The 18,688-nt window shown below is 36.3% G+C and overlaps 1 protein-coding gene and 1 pseudogene across 2 annotated transcripts in view; both read left to right on the top strand.

Annotated features, from left to right (window-relative positions):
- The window catches only part of TMBIM4 (transmembrane BAX inhibitor motif containing 4), a 28,838-nt gene extending 11,887 nt beyond the window's left edge, over positions 1-16,951 (top strand). For both annotated transcript variants that reach the window (XM_036094723.2, XM_078076234.1), the window contains exons 2-7: positions 3,089-3,197; positions 4,183-4,288; positions 7,853-7,886; positions 9,791-9,908; positions 16,083-16,128; positions 16,680-16,951. In XM_036094723.2, coding sequence (XP_035950616.1) covers positions 3,089-3,197; positions 4,183-4,288; positions 7,853-7,886; positions 9,791-9,908; positions 16,083-16,128; positions 16,680-16,886 — 620 coding nt within the window. In that variant the 3' untranslated portion in view covers positions 16,887-16,951. The remainder of the gene's footprint in view (positions 1-3,088; positions 3,198-4,182; positions 4,289-7,852; positions 7,887-9,790; positions 9,909-16,082; positions 16,129-16,679) is intronic.
- LOC118537364 (glutathione S-transferase P pseudogene) lies at positions 5,343-7,846 on the top strand (annotated as a pseudogene).
- Positions 16,952-18,688: the final 1,737 nt, after the last annotated feature.

Below are 18,688 nucleotides of genomic sequence, written 5' to 3'. Positions count from 1 at the left end.
AAGGTCCTTTTTAAAAAGGGTCTAGAAAAGTTGTAGTCTAGAAAATCGGCATAAGGATTATTTTTATGACGGATTTATTGGCTTAGCACAGGTTTCTTTATGTTTTTTAAAAAAAGATTTTATTTTATTTTATTTTTTTAAAGATTTTATTTATTTATTTGACAGAGAGAGAGAGCACATGAGAGGGGGGAGGGTCAGAGGGAGAAGCAGACTCCCTGCTGAGCAGGGAGCCCGATGCGGGACTCGATCCCGGGACTCCAGGATCATGACCTGAGCCGAAGGCAGTCGCTTAACCAACTGAGCCACCCAGGCGCCCAAAAAAGATTTTATTTTTAAGTAATCTCTACACCTAATGTGGGGTTTGAACTTACAACCCCGAGATCAAGAGTTGCATTCTCTGGGCGCCTGGGTGGCTCAGTTGGTTAAGCATCTGCCTTTGGCTCAGGTCATGATCCCAGGGTCCTGGGATAGAGCCCTACGTCGGGCTCCCTGCTCAGTGGGGAGCCTGTTTCTCACTCTCCCTCTGCCTGCCGCTCTCTCTCTGTCGAATAAATAAATAAAATCTTAAAAAAAAAAAAAAGAGTTGCATTCTCTACTGACTGAGCCAGCCGGTTGCCCCAGTTTCGCACAGGTTTCTTTAAAATCTTTTTCTATTTCAAATATTTACTGGATAAATAAAAAACACAGATTAGCAAGGAACTGAACAATGCAGATCATCTTTAGTCATGTTGCTCAGAGAAAACCATTATTAATACCTTAGTGTATATTCTTCCAGTCTTTTATTATAGTCGTGCATACACTTGTGCATACACACATATACAAATAAATATTAAATACACTATTTTGAACTGTGGAACAGTTCCAAAAAGTAAAAATTAACATTAACATTCACCACTTGAGAAAATATATGAAATGGGTTTGAGTTATGTGAGGTACATATAATAGGGTATCAAAATTAATGAATATGATTTTTTTGCAGTCTGGAAAATCCCTTGAGGGAATAGTAGTTTGGCCTTTAGTTTAGTAATTAAATTTGCAGAAAGATAGCCCAAATAACATTGTCTGTGACAGTAATATGTGCTTTTCTCTGCTTTTGTGAAAAAGGTGGAAATGACCTTCCACAGCATGCAGACATCAGGGCCTTTTTAAGAAAGTAAGTTATAGATCTGTTGTGGAGATTAGCACTGTTTATCTCCTTTCCGTTCAAGATATATACCTACACGTGGGCCAAAATACAACTGGTAATCAGTGTTACTGTGAGTCATTGGTTAAATTATCTGTTCAGTAAAACCTATTTAAGACATCAGGAAAAACTCACTGTATATTTTGGAAAAGGTAACAGAGGGAAACATATAAGATACGATTTGGGGTCATTTTAAGGATTAAATCTTTGGTATTTATGAAAATTCCTTTATTCTTATAGAATATTTATTACTTGTTATTTGGCTGACATGCCATCAAAGTACTTCATTCTCATTTGGGAAGCCAGGTTTTTAGTAGGAATTCTTTTCAAAGAGAACATTTATTGTATGAGCATTGCCATGAGAAGCAAGAGACGATGTTTCATCTTGTTTATTGGGTGAAAGTCATTCAACAATGTTTTTACTGCCTGCCTAAGCACAGTCAGTGCTCTATGAAAGTTCCGTGGCTCCGCTATTGTTTTAGAGTAATACAGTTGAGTGGCAAAATTCACCTTTCATAAATTCATTATAAATTATTTAAAAGCAAATAAAGAGGTGCCTGGGTGGCTCAGTCATTAAGTGTCTGCCTTCAGCTCAGGTCATGATCCCAGGGTTCTGGGATCGAGCCCCGCATCAGGCTCTCTGCTCAGCGGGGAGCCTGCTTCTCCCTCTCCCACTCCCCCTGCTTGTGTTCCCTCTCTTGCTGTCTCTCTCTGTCAAATAAATAAATAAAATCTTTAATAAATAAATAAATAAAAGCAAATAAAATGTACTGAGTATTGTGTGCCATCCACTTGGCTGGATGTTGGGTATAAAAATGAGTGAGACATGTTCCCTATTATTAGGGAGATTTTTAGTCTTTATAGTTTAATGAGAGTGAAGGGCCAGTAGACTTATTATAAAATGAAGTGATTAGAAGTATGTTTAGGGCCCCTTGGAAACAGAAGGAGCATTTAATTCAGACTGGGGAAATCAGAAAGGCTGTGTCTTGAAAGATGACTAGCAGCTAGGGGGGTGAGGGGAGAAGGGATGTTATTATCGGTATGTGTACATAGAGGAGGTGGAAACAATGTTTTTTTTTCTTTTCTGAAACTGGTTGTGAGTTGGGTGTTCACTGTATCTATATCATCTCTATGTCAGACGACTTTACTAAGTTTTTTAATCATTAGGCTTTGGAGTTGATTTATGGATGCTAATAATAAAATATGGTGAAAGTAAGAATTTCTTATTGTATGGAAACTAGAGGCAGAAGTACTGTAAGTGAGAAATAAAAGCAGGTGAGTGAAAGTAAATTTATATATTTGCCTTTTAGGGATAAGTTTTCATTTTGAGAAAGCATTTGTACTGCTTGGAAATTAAGATTCCTTTCTAAAGATTTATATCTAACCATATGTTTTCTCTTCCTGGTTTTCAGTCTCAAGATAGATTTGTTGTTTAGAAATGTTCTATTTTTAATCCTTTGCTTTGTTGTATGCTGCTGTGTACAAATATGTGTTTCATACTTTCTTTTTATTTTGATGAAAGCATTTTCTTTTCTTTCTTTTTTTTTTTAAAGTAAGCTCTATGTCCAATGTGGGGTTTGAACTCAACAACCCCGAGATCAAGAGTCGTACGCTCTACTGACTGAGCAAGCCAGGCGCCCCATTGCTGAAAACACTTTCATTATGGGCTATTAATTTTTTTTTTAAACTCATGCTTCTTGAGGGATGGTTACCATTTAAAATTTGTGATTTCTTTGGAAGTGTTGTTGTTGTTGTTGTTTAGTTTAAGTTACAGACCACATTATTTGGATTAAGATTTAAAGATTATATATAAAAATTTAATGTTTCTAAGAACAGATTTTGATCTTGCTGTTCTATGATAAATGCTTAAGAAAATAGTCATGTGTAATTATTTTTCTTTTTCAGCCTTTCTAAGAAAAGTCTACAGCATCCTTTCTCTGCAAGTTCTTTTAACTACAGTGACAGCTTCTTTTTTTTTATACTTTGAGTCTATACGGACATTTGTCCATGAAAGGTAAGGTGATGATTCTGAAACATTTTCAGCTGCTGCTTATGATCAAAAGGCCATATTATAAGCAAAGTTCTTTTTTTTTTTCTATTAACTTCTGAGGTTAGAATGTAAAAAAGGTTCATTATTAACTCATAAATAAGACTAGTTTTGTTTTGATAAGAAAAATGTTCTGCAATATGGTATTTACCTCTGAACTTTTTAGCTTATAGTTTTGTAGGGTTAAACCTTCATCTCCTCAGATATAAGAATTTTTACTGTATGCAGCTTTTTTAAGTTTTTTGGTTTTTTTATATCTATGCCTAGTCCCCAAAGCCTAAGACAGTGCTTGAAAAATAAAGGTACTTAATAAATATATGTATAATTTTTCTTAGTGTTGGCTCATGACTAGGATAATTTCACTGAGAATTTTCACTGAGAAAAGGAGCTTCATATGGTTCATCCCTAATTTGTTTAAGATCTGACCTCCAAAATAATTATTTCTATGGCTGGAAGTTATATAGGTTTTGTATATTAAAGGAAAAATAAGGAATGAATATTTTCTTGGAAGTAGACAATTTTATCATCCCTCCCCCTACAGAAAAAATGAGTTTGCTATTTGGGGTAGAGTTCTTTAATTTAGATTACAGCTATATAGTAAATGTATATAAAATTTGCTTATTGTTTAATAGCTATTCTTTATTGTATTTCTGTTAAAAACAGTATGCTAATTGCAAAAATGATTCAGATATGCTCGAAGTTCATGAAGTAAAAAGGAAAAGTCTTCCTCATTCATTGTGGGCTCTTTTCTTTGTCTTGCTGCTCCTCCCCAGCTCACACTCCTCAAATTCCCTGAATAGAAAAATCATTTGTTTTGACAGTTTCGTGTGGTTCCTTCCAGATTTCCTTTTCTTACTTTCACAAACAAAGAAAATAGACAAATTTTATTAAATGGGTTAATACTATTTATACTGTTTCTAAACTTAAAAATGCTTTTAATTTTGTCTTTCAGTCCTGCCTTAATTTTGATGTTTGCCCTTGGATCTTTGGGTTTGGTTTTAGCATTGACTGTAAACAGACATAAGCATCCCCTTAACCTGTACCTGCTTTTTGGATTTGTGAGTATTTTGACAATATCTGTTACTTTAACATTTATTCCTGTGTGTTAACTTTATTATTTAATTGAATGCAAATATGTATATAATAGCAGAACGAAGTTAATGTTTTTAAGAAGTTCAATAAAGTTGAACTATAATAAATTCAAATTTATTAAGTTTCATAAGTTTATAAGTTTAATAAATTACAAATAATTTTAGAATTTTTAACATTTGTCGGTTTCAGATTTTTTTTTCCCTATGACTATTATGGTATAGTGGAAAAAATCGTGAAGTGGAATCTCATGACCTGGCTTTGCCACTTTCTGGTTATGTGGCATTTGGCAGGGTGTTTAGCCTTTCTGTACCTAAGTCTGCTCATATGTAAAATGAACACATTGAAGTGGATTATCTCTGTGATACTTTGGACCCCTGATCTCTGATTTTCTTAGGAAAAAATTATAGCCTTAATTTCATAGATCTTAAGTTAAAATCTTTATGATTAACTCCTCATTGTTATTTTTTATCTTAGTACTTTGTTCTTTTAAAGGACCACTTTGCTCAATTGATGTGCTCTACTAATACCTTTTAATATCATAAGTGGGGAACTTTAGCTCATGTTTGTTTAGAGGTTTCTAAAAATGAAAACCCAAACTACTACCTATAAAAACCCAATCCTATAATATGACCAGAATAAGTTGGTAAGGCTCAAGTCATATGTTTCTTAAATTATTTTTCTTGTTCTCTTATCCAGTATGACTTTGGGTTCTAACCAAAAATTTACTTCAGAACATTTCAAACTAATATTAATAATATTTATAGTTAAATAAGAGTGAAAATGCTATTTACCAGGTTCAGTTGCTTTAAACTAAAGAAAGTTTGTGAATTCTGGTAACAAGTTTATGTTAATATGATGAAAGAAAAGTCATGATTTCAGAAATTTCAATTACAGGAAAGGTTCTTCATTTAAATCTTAGGTTCTTTCGTTTCCTGAGTACTGTTTTAGGGTGGTGTTACATTTTCCTAGTATTATCTTTTCTCCTGTTCATACTCTCCTGTTTCCTTTGGATACGTGAGTATGGGGTAGGATTTCTTACCTAAAATCATGTCACAAATATCAAGAGTGAGGTTTAATCATATTTTTCCAGAAAAAAATATTTCCGTCATCTTTTGCTGCCACTTCTCTGACACTGCCAGCAACGTTCTGACAAAATGGGGCAGTGCCTTCATTGCCTCCACATCTGTGTACAACTTCTAATGCCATTTTTGCTCTAGTTCTGATAGGTTTCTTGATTTCAGGTGGGGAGATTACAGGGAGTGCTGCTACCAAGAGTATGAGTATATAGCCACTGATGTTACTTCTGGCTTTGCCTTTGTGATATGGTCTGTCAGATAGTTGGTAAAATCTAACAAGAGTAAGCATTTATTTATTTATTTATTTTAAAGATTTATTTACTCATTTGAGAGAGAGCCCGAGAGTGAGTGGGGGGAGGGGCAGAAGGAGAGGGAGAGACAGAGAGAATCTCAAGCAGACTCCGGGCTCAGGGTGGAGCCCGAAGTGGGGCTCCATCTCTGGACCCTGAGATCATGACCTGAGCTGAAATCAAGAGTCGGACGTTTAACTGACTGAGCCACCCAGGCGCCCCTACAGTAAGCATTTAAAACAAAATAAAGGAGGAGCTGTGCCGCCAACCTCCGTTGCCACTGCCGTCGCACCCGCGTTGCAGCCGTGCCGCCCTACGCCATTGTCTACTTTCCAGTTCGAGGGCGCTGCGAAGCCGTGCACGTGCTGCTGGCTGACCAGGGCCAGAGCTGGAAGGAGGAGGTGGTGACCAAGGAGAGCTGGCTGCAGGGCCCGCTCAAGGCCTCCTGTCTGTATGGGCAGCTCCCCAGGTTCCAGGACAGAGACCTCACCCTGTACCAGTCCAATGCCATCCTGCGACACCTGGGCTGCTCCCTTGGGCTGTCCGGGAAGGACCATCGGGAGGCAGCCCTGCTGGATGTGGTGAACGATGGTGTGGAGGACCTTCGCTGCAAATACGTCATGCTCCTCTACACTAACTATGAGGCAGGGAAGGAGGAATACTTGAAGGCAATACCAGGGTACCTGAAGCCTTTTGAGACGCTGTTGTCCCAGAACGAGGGGGGCCAGGCCTTCATCGTGGGCAACCGGATCTCCTTCGCCGACTACAACGTACTGGACCTGCTGCTGATTGACCAGGTCCTGGACCCCAGCTGCCTGGACTCCTTGCCCCTGCTCTTGGCCTATGTGACGCGCCTTAGTGCCCGGCCCAAGCTCAAGGCCTTCCTGGCCTCCCCCTGAGCATGTGAACCGCCCCATCAATGGCAACCGGAAACAGTGAGAGCTTGTGGCAACCCCTGTGGGAAGCGGGGGCAAACTTCCTTCCTTTCTCCAGGACCAATAAAATTGCTAAGCGAGAAAAAAAATAAATAACTAAAATAAAATAAAACAAAATAAAGGTATGTAGTTAAGGAGAAAGAGAAGCTAGAGGATAAAACTCAATATCCCTAAATCTTTTATTTGGGATATGAGTTCAGCTACATGTGACATGGGTGAAACAAGATGGTTTGCTTCTCTTTCATGTAAAAATCTGTGTGACTGTGTAGTGAAGTTGTCAGGGGCCCAGGCACCTGCTATGGTTCGAGTACTCCTAAAGTATTGTATGGCATAAGAAAGCTCACCACCATATCCACATTCCATCCAGTTATTTAAAAAAGTGAGAGGAGAAAAGGGAGAGCAAGCCCCTTTGCTTTTAGTATTTGTACACCTCTCCACTCACATTCTTTTTTTTTTTTTTTTAAAGATTTTTATTTATTTATTTGACAGAGAGAGACACACCGAGAGAGGGAACACAAGCAGGGGGAGAGGGAGAGGGAGAAGCAGACTCCCCGCTGAGCAGGGAGCCCGATGCGGGGCTCGATCCCAGGACCCTGGGATCATGACCTGAGCCAAAGGCAGACGCTTAATGACTGAGCCACCCAGGCACCCCTCTCCACTCACATTCTTTTGGCTAGAATAAAGTCCTATGACCAGATCTAGGTACAAGGGAGGCTGAGAAATGTATTGTTTAATCTGAACAGCTAGCTATATGTCCGGGTAAAAGTTCGTTAATAGGGAAGAAAGAGAGAATGAATACTGGGGAACAGTTTCAGGACTGCCACACTAAAGTGCTACATAAATATTTTATTCTTCCTGTGTTTGTGTGTGATATTGAAGTTTTATGAATGTGCATATCATTTGCAATTTCATTTTTACTTACAGAGAGTGAGAAAAATGGAATTTCCCATACTATTTCTGTATCTTCCTGTTACAAATATACAAAATCTAGTTAGGGTTTAAAGAGTGATAGGATCACTATGAGAATCTAAGTCTTCTCACTCAATACACTGAGGTCTCATTTTCATTATGGTAGGCTTATCATGTGTCCCATGTAATTCACAAGGCTGCTCTGAAGCTAAAAAGAGATCATGTATATGGAATCACATGGGATTCTTAGAAATTAGAACATGTACATGACATAGTGTCAATTTTATGTGCATTTATGTAATTTTAGTTTCTTTTTTTAGACACTATTCGAAGCTCTGACTGTGGCCTTTGTTGGTAAGTCATAATTGTGCTTCTATATGTTAAAGTCACGTGTTAATGTAGATAAATCTTTTGAGTTAAAAGGTGTTTGGGACTAAAGCTTAACATCATGGGATGTCATATTTCAAATACATAGTATAGGATGAAGAATTTGTAAAATATAAGCCAAATTAAATGTTTATACTTTATATAGTTCAACTAAGCTTAGAGGAAGTGGAAAAGAGTTAGGAAAACAATGGGAATGAGAATAATATTCATATATGTTTATCCATTTATAAAAACAAGACAACTGTAGCTAATCTTTCCCCCCCTAATTTAGAGAGATCTTAGAGGAACTGATAAAATATATTTTGAGCAATGTATTATCATTATCACATGAGCCAAGCCTCTCAAATTGCTGCACTGAGCTGTGCTTTATTATTATAACCCCATATTTCATCAAATGGCCCCACAAGAAACTTGGTAATTTCTGCTTTATCTTAGATGTTAAATATGTCTTTGAAAGGAAGTGTCTGTTATAATTATTTGATGCATGTAATGCCTCAAGTAAAAAATTTCATGATTTATTGACAATAAAAATTCAGATTGTCTCAAAATGATTAACCTGGGGTACAAAAAAGGCTAGAATGAACTATTACTGTCAACAGTAAATTGTTAATTATTATGTTTAATATATTTGTCTTTTGTCATTACTGCTTTTAACCTTTCTACCCGTTTTATTGAATCTGTATATTGTTTGGTAATTCACTTCTTCCTTTTGTAAAGGAATCATAATATAAGTAATAATAGCTATTAAAATAAATAAAATTGAAATTTCTCAACATAGAAAGGAAGTATTAATATTTACTTATTATTGTTACTATCTATTAATGTTATCATCAAGTCCATCTCTGTCCTCCTTGGCTCCCACCATTTGTAACAGATGTAGGAGAGAGATCTATTTCAGGGTTATTGGAATTGGGGGTAGAAATACATAGATGGAACATTATTTTCCTCATTAATTATAATATTCTTTCTACCTAATGTTACACTGAAATTGTTGACAAGCAAAATAATCTCATGTTTTTTCATTTCTGCATTCACTTTCCTAATCCTGTAGTGATAGAGAAATTCCGGTAATGTAGCATTTAGGAATAGAAATTAATCCTTGAAGAATTAAAAATTACTTAAATGGTTTTGGGTTCAAAATACTTAACTTCCTTTAAAGGGGTTAGATTTAGCATTTTGTTAAAATGCTAAGCAGTTGTATTACAATTAAAATAGACACAGTCAATCTAGATGTTCATTCTAAAAGTTCAGAAGGGAATTTGGTATGTATTCAGAAAACCCCCAATTATGTATTCATTGTATGCATTTTTGGGTGTCAAGCAATTAGTGGTTGGTTCCTGTTCTCTGCAGGGTTGGTGAATGGCAGACAACCCCAGACGGTCCCAATATTTTTCTTGCCTAGTTTCTTTGATTGGACTGGTGAACTGGGTATGCAATTAACCAGGTGATTGCTAAAATTGCTGCTACTGCCCAGAAATTCCCGGCCAGCCACAGGACCCAGAGTCATCCCTATTGATATTTAAGTCATAAAGAACAATCACCACAGATGGTGATAAAACTAAGCTGGGACAGAGATAGGTGAGAGTCATTCTACCATATCCCTCAAACTCCAAACCCGCTAGCTCTCCAGTCATTTCTTTAGCTTCATAATGATGTGACCACCTTATTTTTTATGAATGACTGTTTATTGCAGTATGGGTATGGTTTTACTGTACCAGTATTAAAGGCTAAATAAAGAATCTTTTCATAATTATTTTTATTGGCAAGAGGTACAGGGGAAAAATAGCATTTCTGTTAAATGCCAGGAAAAAAAGCTGTTTTATATAGAGTATGTTTAAATGCATTTTAATCAGTGTTTTTTAATTTTACAGTTACTTTCTATGACGTGTATATTATTCTCCAAGCATTTATACTGACTACTGCTGTATTTCTTGGTTTGACTGTATATACTCTACAGTCTAAGAGAGATTTCAGCAAATTTGGAGCAGGGTAAGTTATATATTCATGGCTATGATAGATAAATATCTTTAACATTATAGGTCATCTTAAGAGAAGTGCTATACGTATACTTTAACTTTGAATATTGTCTTTTAAAATGGAGGGTGATGAGGGGCACCTGAGTGGCTTAGTCGGTTAAGCGCCCAACTCATGATTTTGGCTCAGGTCATGATCTCATGGGTCATGAGATGGATCCCCGAGTAGGGCTCTGTGCTCAGTGGGGAGTCTGCTTGGGATTCTCTCTCTCCCTCTGCCCCTCCCCCCTCATGCATGCTCTCTTTCACTCTTGTGCGCACTCTTTCAAATAAATAAGTAGATCTTTAAAAAAATAAATAAATAAAAATAAAATGGAGGTTGATGAGAGGACATTTCTCTGAGTACTAACTAAAGCCAGGCTCTACACTTCCAGAACATACAAGGAGATGGAAAGTATCTTTGAGTCATTTGCTTCTGCTCTATATTGAAAGTGAAGGGAATGCCAGAACTCCCCCCCCCCCCCCCCCCCCCCACTTTTCTAGAGAGGCTAGGCTTGTATGCTCTATGAATGCTATGGAACTTACCTACATTATTTAGGTCTTTGTCTTAACATAAATGTTACCAAGACCATCCACTTCTTTGTGGCAAAAACAAGGTAAATGACCCAGGTGTTGGTGATATCTGCATAAACTTTAAAAAGTTTTTGACCTATCTTGATTGACCTGTATCCTTCTTCAAACTAATAAATATATGGAATGATACTTTTTATATTAGGATAATGGTACACTGTTTCCCTTACCTGGTAAGAATGTATATACTCGTCTAAGCTCACAATGGCTTCCTGTTGACATATCATCAACATCTTCTGTTCTTTTTCCTGTTACAACACTAAAAATTTACAAAACCTCTTGCAAAACATTCTTTCATCCCCTTCCCCACCCCCCAATCCAGATTACCAGAAATCTTTATTGGGATAAAATATAATTGGTCAGCCAACACTGACAGTGGTGCAAGATGCTTAACTAGTTGCATTAGAATGGAGTGTGATTTTGAGAGAGAGGCAACTTTTTCTTTTTTTTTTTTGCTTCCTACTTTTTGTGTTTTGGAGGCGATACACATTCGTGTGGTATATATGATGCAAGATTTGCTGTTTTCTTCTTTCCATCCCAGTCTCCAACTGCACCCCTCCTTCCTATCCATTCTAGTATAGTCTCTAGAAATCCCATTCTGGTAAACAATCTTACCTATATTTCAGCCTCTTCCTAATATATTTTTTCTTCTTATTTCAGCTGAAACTTGATTCCTCCTTGAGAACACTGTTCTCCAGCTGCTCATTCTCCCATACCTCATATAGTTTCGGGTGGGGGATTAGTATTGAAACTGCTGGATTAGTATTGAAAACCCCTGGTGCTACTTTCATTATTTCCTTAGAGTGCTGGAAATTCATTGCTTTAAGGTTTATGTTGTAACATTTGAGTATCTGGGTATACATTTCCCAGTCTTCCTCATTACTGCCACTGATTCCCTTTGTTCAAGCTTCCTCAATTTTTTCTTTTTTTTTGAATTTTAAGTAACCTCTGCACCCAGTGTGGGGCTCAAACTCACAACCCAAGATCAAGAGTTGCATGCTCTACTGACTGAGCCAGCCGGGTGCCCCCAACCTTCCTCATTCTATAAAGACTTTAGCATCGAACCACATGTTAGGCCCATCTATCACCTTAGCTTCTCAATGTGTCTGGACCTCTTCTTCAGCAACTTTTCATTTCCCTGCCATGGCTACACTGTGGACCTTGTTGCCACTAGAGATTGTTCCACTGAAGAAATCTTAAATGCCAATGTCCGACTTTCTTTTCTTTTTTTTTTTTTTTAATTTTATTTATATATTTGACAGAGAGAGACACAGCGAGAGAGGGAACACAAGCAGGGGGAGTGGGAGAGGGAGAAGCAGGCTTCCTGCTGAGCAGGGAGCCCGATGTGGGGCTTGATCCCAAGACCCTGGGACCATGACCTGAGCGGAAGGCAGACGCTTAACGACTGAGCCACCCAGGCGCCCCCCGACTTTCTTTCTTAAGCCTTCTACTCGCTCTCTCATTTCTTTGCGCCCACAGCACCTATCTATTATGCTTGTTCTTTAACAACTGCTGTTGCTGTGATAAACTTCTTCATCTCAGACTTAGGGGTCTCATGTCTTCATGTTTCCAGGAAACTATGCCAGGCTAACTTATTAGCCTGTGAGTAGGGTAAAACCTCAGTTGAGTTACAGTTTTTAATACCACCTTCCCACACTCCTTGGTGCAAAAGCTTTGGAGTTTTCCTAAGGTTTAAGTATGAAAAAGTAAGTCCTGAGTCCATTTTAATCCTGAAGGATCTATACTATGTGGTGGCATGATACTTCATTCTAATTTAGGTATTCCAAATGTATCCAGAGAAATTTTGTGGCCATTCTAGCATGAGAACTGAGAGCTGGAATGTCACCATGCCCTCAGTTTACCACACTGGATTATAATACTATGTATACTTAATTTCTGATTTTATTTTTTTGTTGTTAAATAACATATTTTGCATGATTTCAGTCCCATAGTATTTAGTGAGATTCATTTTATGATACTTAGTAAATGTTCTTTGTGCACTAGAATGTTTGTGCATTCTATGTTAGTAGTTATCTCTGGTAATATTTTTGCCCTAAAACCTACTTTATTAATCTAGCTACCCCAGCTTTCTTTTGATTGTGTTAACATGGTATATCATTTTCCATCCTTTTATTTTTAGCTTCTTTGTGGCTTTCTAGTTAAAACAGTTTTCTTATAGGCAGCATATGGTGGCTCTTGCTTTTTTTTTTTTTTGAATCCAATCTGACCATCTCTGCTTTAATTAGAGTTTTTAGATCATTGACATTTAATGTGATTATTGATCTGGTTGGGTTTAAGCCTACTATGTTGCCATTTGTTTTCTTTCTGTTTATCTCATCTGTTCTTTGTACCTCTTTTCCTCCCTTTGGATTATTTGATTTGATTTATCTCCTTTATTAATTATTAGCTATAGTTCTTTTAAATAGGGGTTACACTAGGTTTTACAGTATACTGCCCTTCCTTCCTTCTTCTTACTCCAGATTTTATTTATTTATTTATTTAAATAATCTCTACAACATGGGGCTCGAGCCTATGACCCTGAGATCAAGAGTTGCATGCTCCAAGGACTGAGCCAGCCAGGCGCCCTTACAGTATACATCTTTAAATCATCATAGTCTACCTCTAAATAATAAACCATTTCCTGTAGAGCATAGTTACATCTCCTTTCCCCTAGCTTTATGCTGTTGTTGCTATAACTTTTAGTTCCACATAAGTTATACACCTCATAATATATTACTATTTTTGTTCCAAACATTGAATTATCCTTTAAAGAGATTTAAAAATAAACGAAGTCTTATGTTCACCCGCATCTTTGTCATTTCTGTTCTCCATTTCTTTGTGTCAATCCAAATTTCCATCTTATATTTCTCTTCCGCCTGAATGATTTCCTTTTAATATTATTTTATTTTTAAAAGATTTTATTTATTTAGAGAGAGAGAGGGAGCGGAGCGCACGTGCACACAAGCGGGGGTGGAGGGACAGAGGAAGAGGGAGAGAGTGAATCTGCTTAGTGAGGACCCTGACAAGAAGCTCAATCTCGTGACCCTGAGATGAAAACCAAAGTCAGCCAAAACCAAGAGTCAGACACTTACCAACTGAGCCACCCAGGTGTCCCCTTTTAATATTTCTTATAGTGCTGGTGTCTTATTCTCAGCTTTTGCATGTCTGAAAAAAATCTTTATTTCACCTTTGTTTTTGAATGTTATTTTTGCTGAGTGTAGGATTCTAGATTTTTTTTTTCTTTTTGTTTTCAGTATTTTAGTATTTTGGTTTATGTATTTTTGACAAGAAATCTTTTGTCTTCATCTTTGTTCTCTGTACATAATGTCTTTTATCCTCCAGCTACTTTTCATATTTTCTCAGTAATTGTCAGTAATTGATAAACATTTTTAGTAATTTGATTGTGATATTCCTTGGTGGTTTTTTCATATTTCTTCTGCTCCTTGGATTTATCAGTTTGAAAAAGTTTTCATCACATTTGGAACATTTTCAGGAATTGTTTCTTCAAACATTTTTATGTATCCCCTTTCTCTTCTCTTTTGAGACTTCAACATACATGTTAGGCTTCTTGATGTTGTCCTACCTTTCATGGATGCTCAGTTTATTTTTTTTCCCCCAATTTTCTCGCAGTGATTCATTTTGGTTAGTTCTGTTGCTATTTTCAGTTTGATAATCTTTTCTTCTTCAGTGTCTATAATCTGCTGTTAATTTCAACCAGAATATTTTTCATTTGACATAATATATTTTTCATTTGTGGAAAATTGGTTTAATTTGTGTCTTTTAAAAATATATGTCTTCCATTTCTCTTTTCATAGTGATGCTTTCCTCTACCTTCTTGAACATATGGAATATATTTTTTTAATGTCATTGTTTACTAATTCTATCATTGTGTCACTTCTGAATTTGTTTCTATTGATTCATTTTTCTCATTGTTATAGGTCATATTTCCTGGTTCTTTTGCATGCCTTTATAATTTTTTATTCGATGCTGGTCATTGTAAATTTTAAATTGTTGGGTGGTGAATTTTTTTTTGTTTTCCTTTAAATATTTTGGTTTTATTCTTCTAGTAAGCTGTTAAGTTCCTTGTAAACTGTCTGAACCTTTTTTTTTTTTTTAAAGATTTTATTTATTTATTCATGAGAGACAGAGAGAGAGAGAGAGAGAGAGGCAGAGGGAGAAGCAGGCTCCCAAGGAGCAGGGAGCCTGATGCGGCACTCGATCCCAGGACCCTGGGATCATGACCTGAGCCGAAGGCAGACGCTTAACCATCTGAGCCACCCAGGCGCCCAAAACTGTCTGAACCTTTTGACGCTTGCTTTTAAGCCCTTGTTAGGTGGGTCCAGAACAGCATTTAGGTTAGGGCTAATTTGGCCGTACTATTGAGACAATACCTTTCTAAGAATTATTCAAAGCCCCATGTCTTAGGAGGTCTTTCCACTTTGGCTGGGGTGAATGTGAACTATTCCTGGCCCTGTGTGGGCTTTGAGGATTGTTCTGCCTGCTTCTCCATGGTGTTTCTTCCCCCAGCCTTTGTCACTTCTTCATATGTATGCATTGATCTGTGCTCAGCTAAAGACTGGGAGGGAATTCTCTGCATATCACCAGAGCTAGCTAGCTCTCTTTATAGATCCCTCCTTTCTGGAACTTTCCTCCACAAATCCTAGCCACCATGGCCCCTCTGACCTCTGAATTCTTACCACTTCAACTCAGGGAGACCAGGGGGCTTCATATGGGTTCTTGTTGCCACGCTTTGGTCTGGAAATACTTTTGAGCTGGGTCAGTTACAGAGCTTACCTCCTTCGCTTCCCTTATCTCAGGAGTTACTGCGCCGTGCTGCTTGCTGTTCAGTCATATGTTTTGTGTGGTTTTTATTTAAGGAGAGAGGGTAAATTTGACCCCAGTACTTCCTTGTGGCCTGAAGCAACAGATGTGTGTTCAGGCTTGTAAGTCTCATATTTGATAACAAAGGACTGACTGCTTAGATGTCCTTTGTCATATATTTATACTTTATGTTATAATACATAACTATACATTATATATAATATGTATGAATGGTAACTCATGAAATTATAGCAGTGGCAAATTTATTATTTGCATATATTAATTTCTATAATACATTAGAATAAAATAGGGAGTACATTGGGAACTTTAATAGATATGCATGTTCACAGACTAATTTGACATTGTTATTTGGTTTAAAACTGCAGTTATGTTTCATTTGTTCATGTATATATTTTCTAAAAGTCTTATAGGTCTCTGTCTTAAAATGCTTCTAGTGATATTTCTGCTTATATCAATATTTTCTTTGTGTTCTGGTTGAAAACTTTAAAGATGGTACTTCCAATTAGTTTTGTTCACCATAAAAACAAATGTTGAGTAGATGGCTGTTTTTTCAATTTCTGAGTATTCTACAGTATTCATTGTATATTTATGAACTCTTATATTTTACTTATTCTTTGGCAATTATCAGGATGGATTTATTTCTTCAGAAAATGTTGCATCAGCTTACATAGTTGGTAAAGGAACACTATTCTAAATTACTAATATTTTGTTTTTATAGACTGTTTGCTGTTTTGTGGATTTTGTGCTTGTCAGGAATCTTGAAGGTAAGTTGTTTTTAAAATAGTAACTTGAAATATAATTCTGGCCATGTCAGTATAAATAATCTCAAAAAGCTGTAAGAGGTACTCTTATGATAGGGCACTTAGTTATAATTATCTGGAACATTTGTATATAGAATGATTAAAAAATTATCTTAAAAAAATCAAGGTCTTATGTTAATATTATCGATTAAAAGAAAGATGAACATATGACTTAAATTACAGAGAAAGAGGCCCTCACTTGGAACTGCTAACCTCCCAGTGGCACATATAATTCTGAAAAAGAAATATTTTTTTAAAATAATTTATATTTGGAATGCTACTGTTCGAAGTTGTGGGTAATTTAATAGAAAGGAGGATATCCATTGATTCATCCATTCATCCTTTCATCCAACAGAATTGAGGATGGACCTGCCTTGCCTTTTTCTAATTTTAACATTTGCATTCCAAGTTGTAAAGCATTAAATATGTATATAGCATATATAACTCAAGAGCAAGTAACTTAAGTATGCTTAATACAGTTCTTAAATATAAACTGATTAATTTCTTGCCTATAGTTATTTTTCTATAGTCAAACAATGGAGTTGATCTTGGCTGCTGTGGGAGCCCTGCTTTTCTGTGGATTCATCATCTATGACACACACTCATTGATGCATAAGCTGTCACCTGAAGAGTATGTATTAGCTGCCATCAGCCTCTACTTGGATGTCATCAACCTATTCCTGCACCTGTTGCGCTTTTTGGAAGCAGTTAATAAAAAGTGATTGAAAGCAGTATATGGAAACTGATTGATTAAGTAATAAAGTTTGAGATATAATTAACTATTAAATACTTTTGTGACTTTCTTCGTATGGTATGTACTTCTGAGCTATTATATAGTATACTAGTAATATCTGTATTACTATTGTATAAAAGTGATTATAATAATAATTCTGATTATATGTAATATATATTATATTAAATATGTGATATAATTACTAGATTATATACTAATAATATAAATCTTACTATTCTTTATGGTATCTCATTTCTAAATCCTTGATTTAGAATCTCAGGAGATATCAAAATTCTGTTTTTCAGTTTTTTCAATCCTAAATTTGCCATGTGTAGATTGTTCATCTGCAATTCAAAAATAATTTCATGAGTAGATTAGACTGTCAGTTTATCTGTGTCTAGTGATTTTATCTAAATTTTTCCTTTACAGTACTTGTGTCCTTACCATTATAAAGTATAAATTTCCTTCTACTAGAAGATTTTGATCTTATTTATTATTTAGAAAGGAAAAAGTGTAAAAGGTAAATTCCATCGAATTATTCAGCATTATATTAAAATGTTAATGACATTTCATTATACAATGATGAATTAAAAATGAAATGTCTTCTTGAAAGTCAGATATTTTGACATAAAACATGACATTATTAGTTTTTTTTAAGTACAGGTTCCATATAAAAATTATAGCAGTGGCCAAGCAAACTTTTGCAAATGCCTTCACTGTATTAGTTTGCTAGGGTGCCATAACAAAGTACCACAGACTGGGTGGCTTAAACAGAAATTTATTTCCTCACAGTTCTGGAGGCTAGAAGTCTGAGATCATAGTATGGTTTCTTCTGAGATCGCTCTCTTGGCTGGTAGATGGTCATCTTCTCCCCGTTTTTACACGGTTTTCTCTCTGTACTTGTCCTGTGTCCAAATTTCCTCTTCTTACAAGGACACAAGTCATATTGGATTAGGGCCTACCCTAATGACCTCATTTTACCCTAATTAGCTCTGTAAACACCCTGTCTCCAAATATGGTCACATTCTGAGATACTAGGGCTTAGGACCTTGTAATAGTCTGAATGTTTGTTGTCTCCCACCCCCATTCCCAATTCACATGCTGAAACTTAATGACCAGTGTGCTAGTATGAGGAGGTAGGGCTTCTGGGTCATGCTTAGGTCATGAGGATGGAGCTTTCATGAATGGGATTAGTGCTCTTACAAAAGTGACCCCACAGAGATCCCTCACCCTTTCTGTCACGTGAGGTAACAGTAAAAAGACACAATCTTCAAACCAGGAAAAGGGCCTTTAGACACTGAATCTGCGAGCACCTTGATCTTGGACTTCCTAACCTCCAGAACTGAGAAATAAATTTCTGTTGTTTATAACTACCCAGGCTCTAGTATTTTGTTATGGCAGCCCAAATAGACTAAGACAGACTTCATCATATGAATCTCGGGGGGCACAACTCGGCCCATAATACCCACTAAGCATCATTCCCTAGCTATTAAGTTGAAATAAATTAATAATATAGATTTAGCCTTTGGTGAGTTTTAGATGTAAATTTGACTCCATCCTTATCAATTAATTGTTGAATACTTAGTTGCATGATGCTCAACTCAAGTTTAACATAGTATAGTGGGTGAGAGCATTTAAACTGGAATCCTTGCTGTGCAACCAACTGATGATGTGACTTTTGGCAAGTTATTTATCCTTTCTTAGGTCTTTTGCCTCATCTTTATAATAGGAATCGTAATACCTACCTTATTGGACTATTATAAGGATTAAATGAGATGGATATGTCATTTA

The sequence above is a fragment of the Halichoerus grypus genome, chromosome 6, assembly GCF_964656455.1.
Source record: "Halichoerus grypus chromosome 6, mHalGry1.hap1.1, whole genome shotgun sequence".
Classification (NCBI taxonomy): Eukaryota; Metazoa; Chordata; class Mammalia; order Carnivora; family Phocidae; genus Halichoerus; species Halichoerus grypus.
Note: the sequence above shows the minus strand (reverse complement) of the source record. Positions and strands in the feature narration are given on the sequence as shown.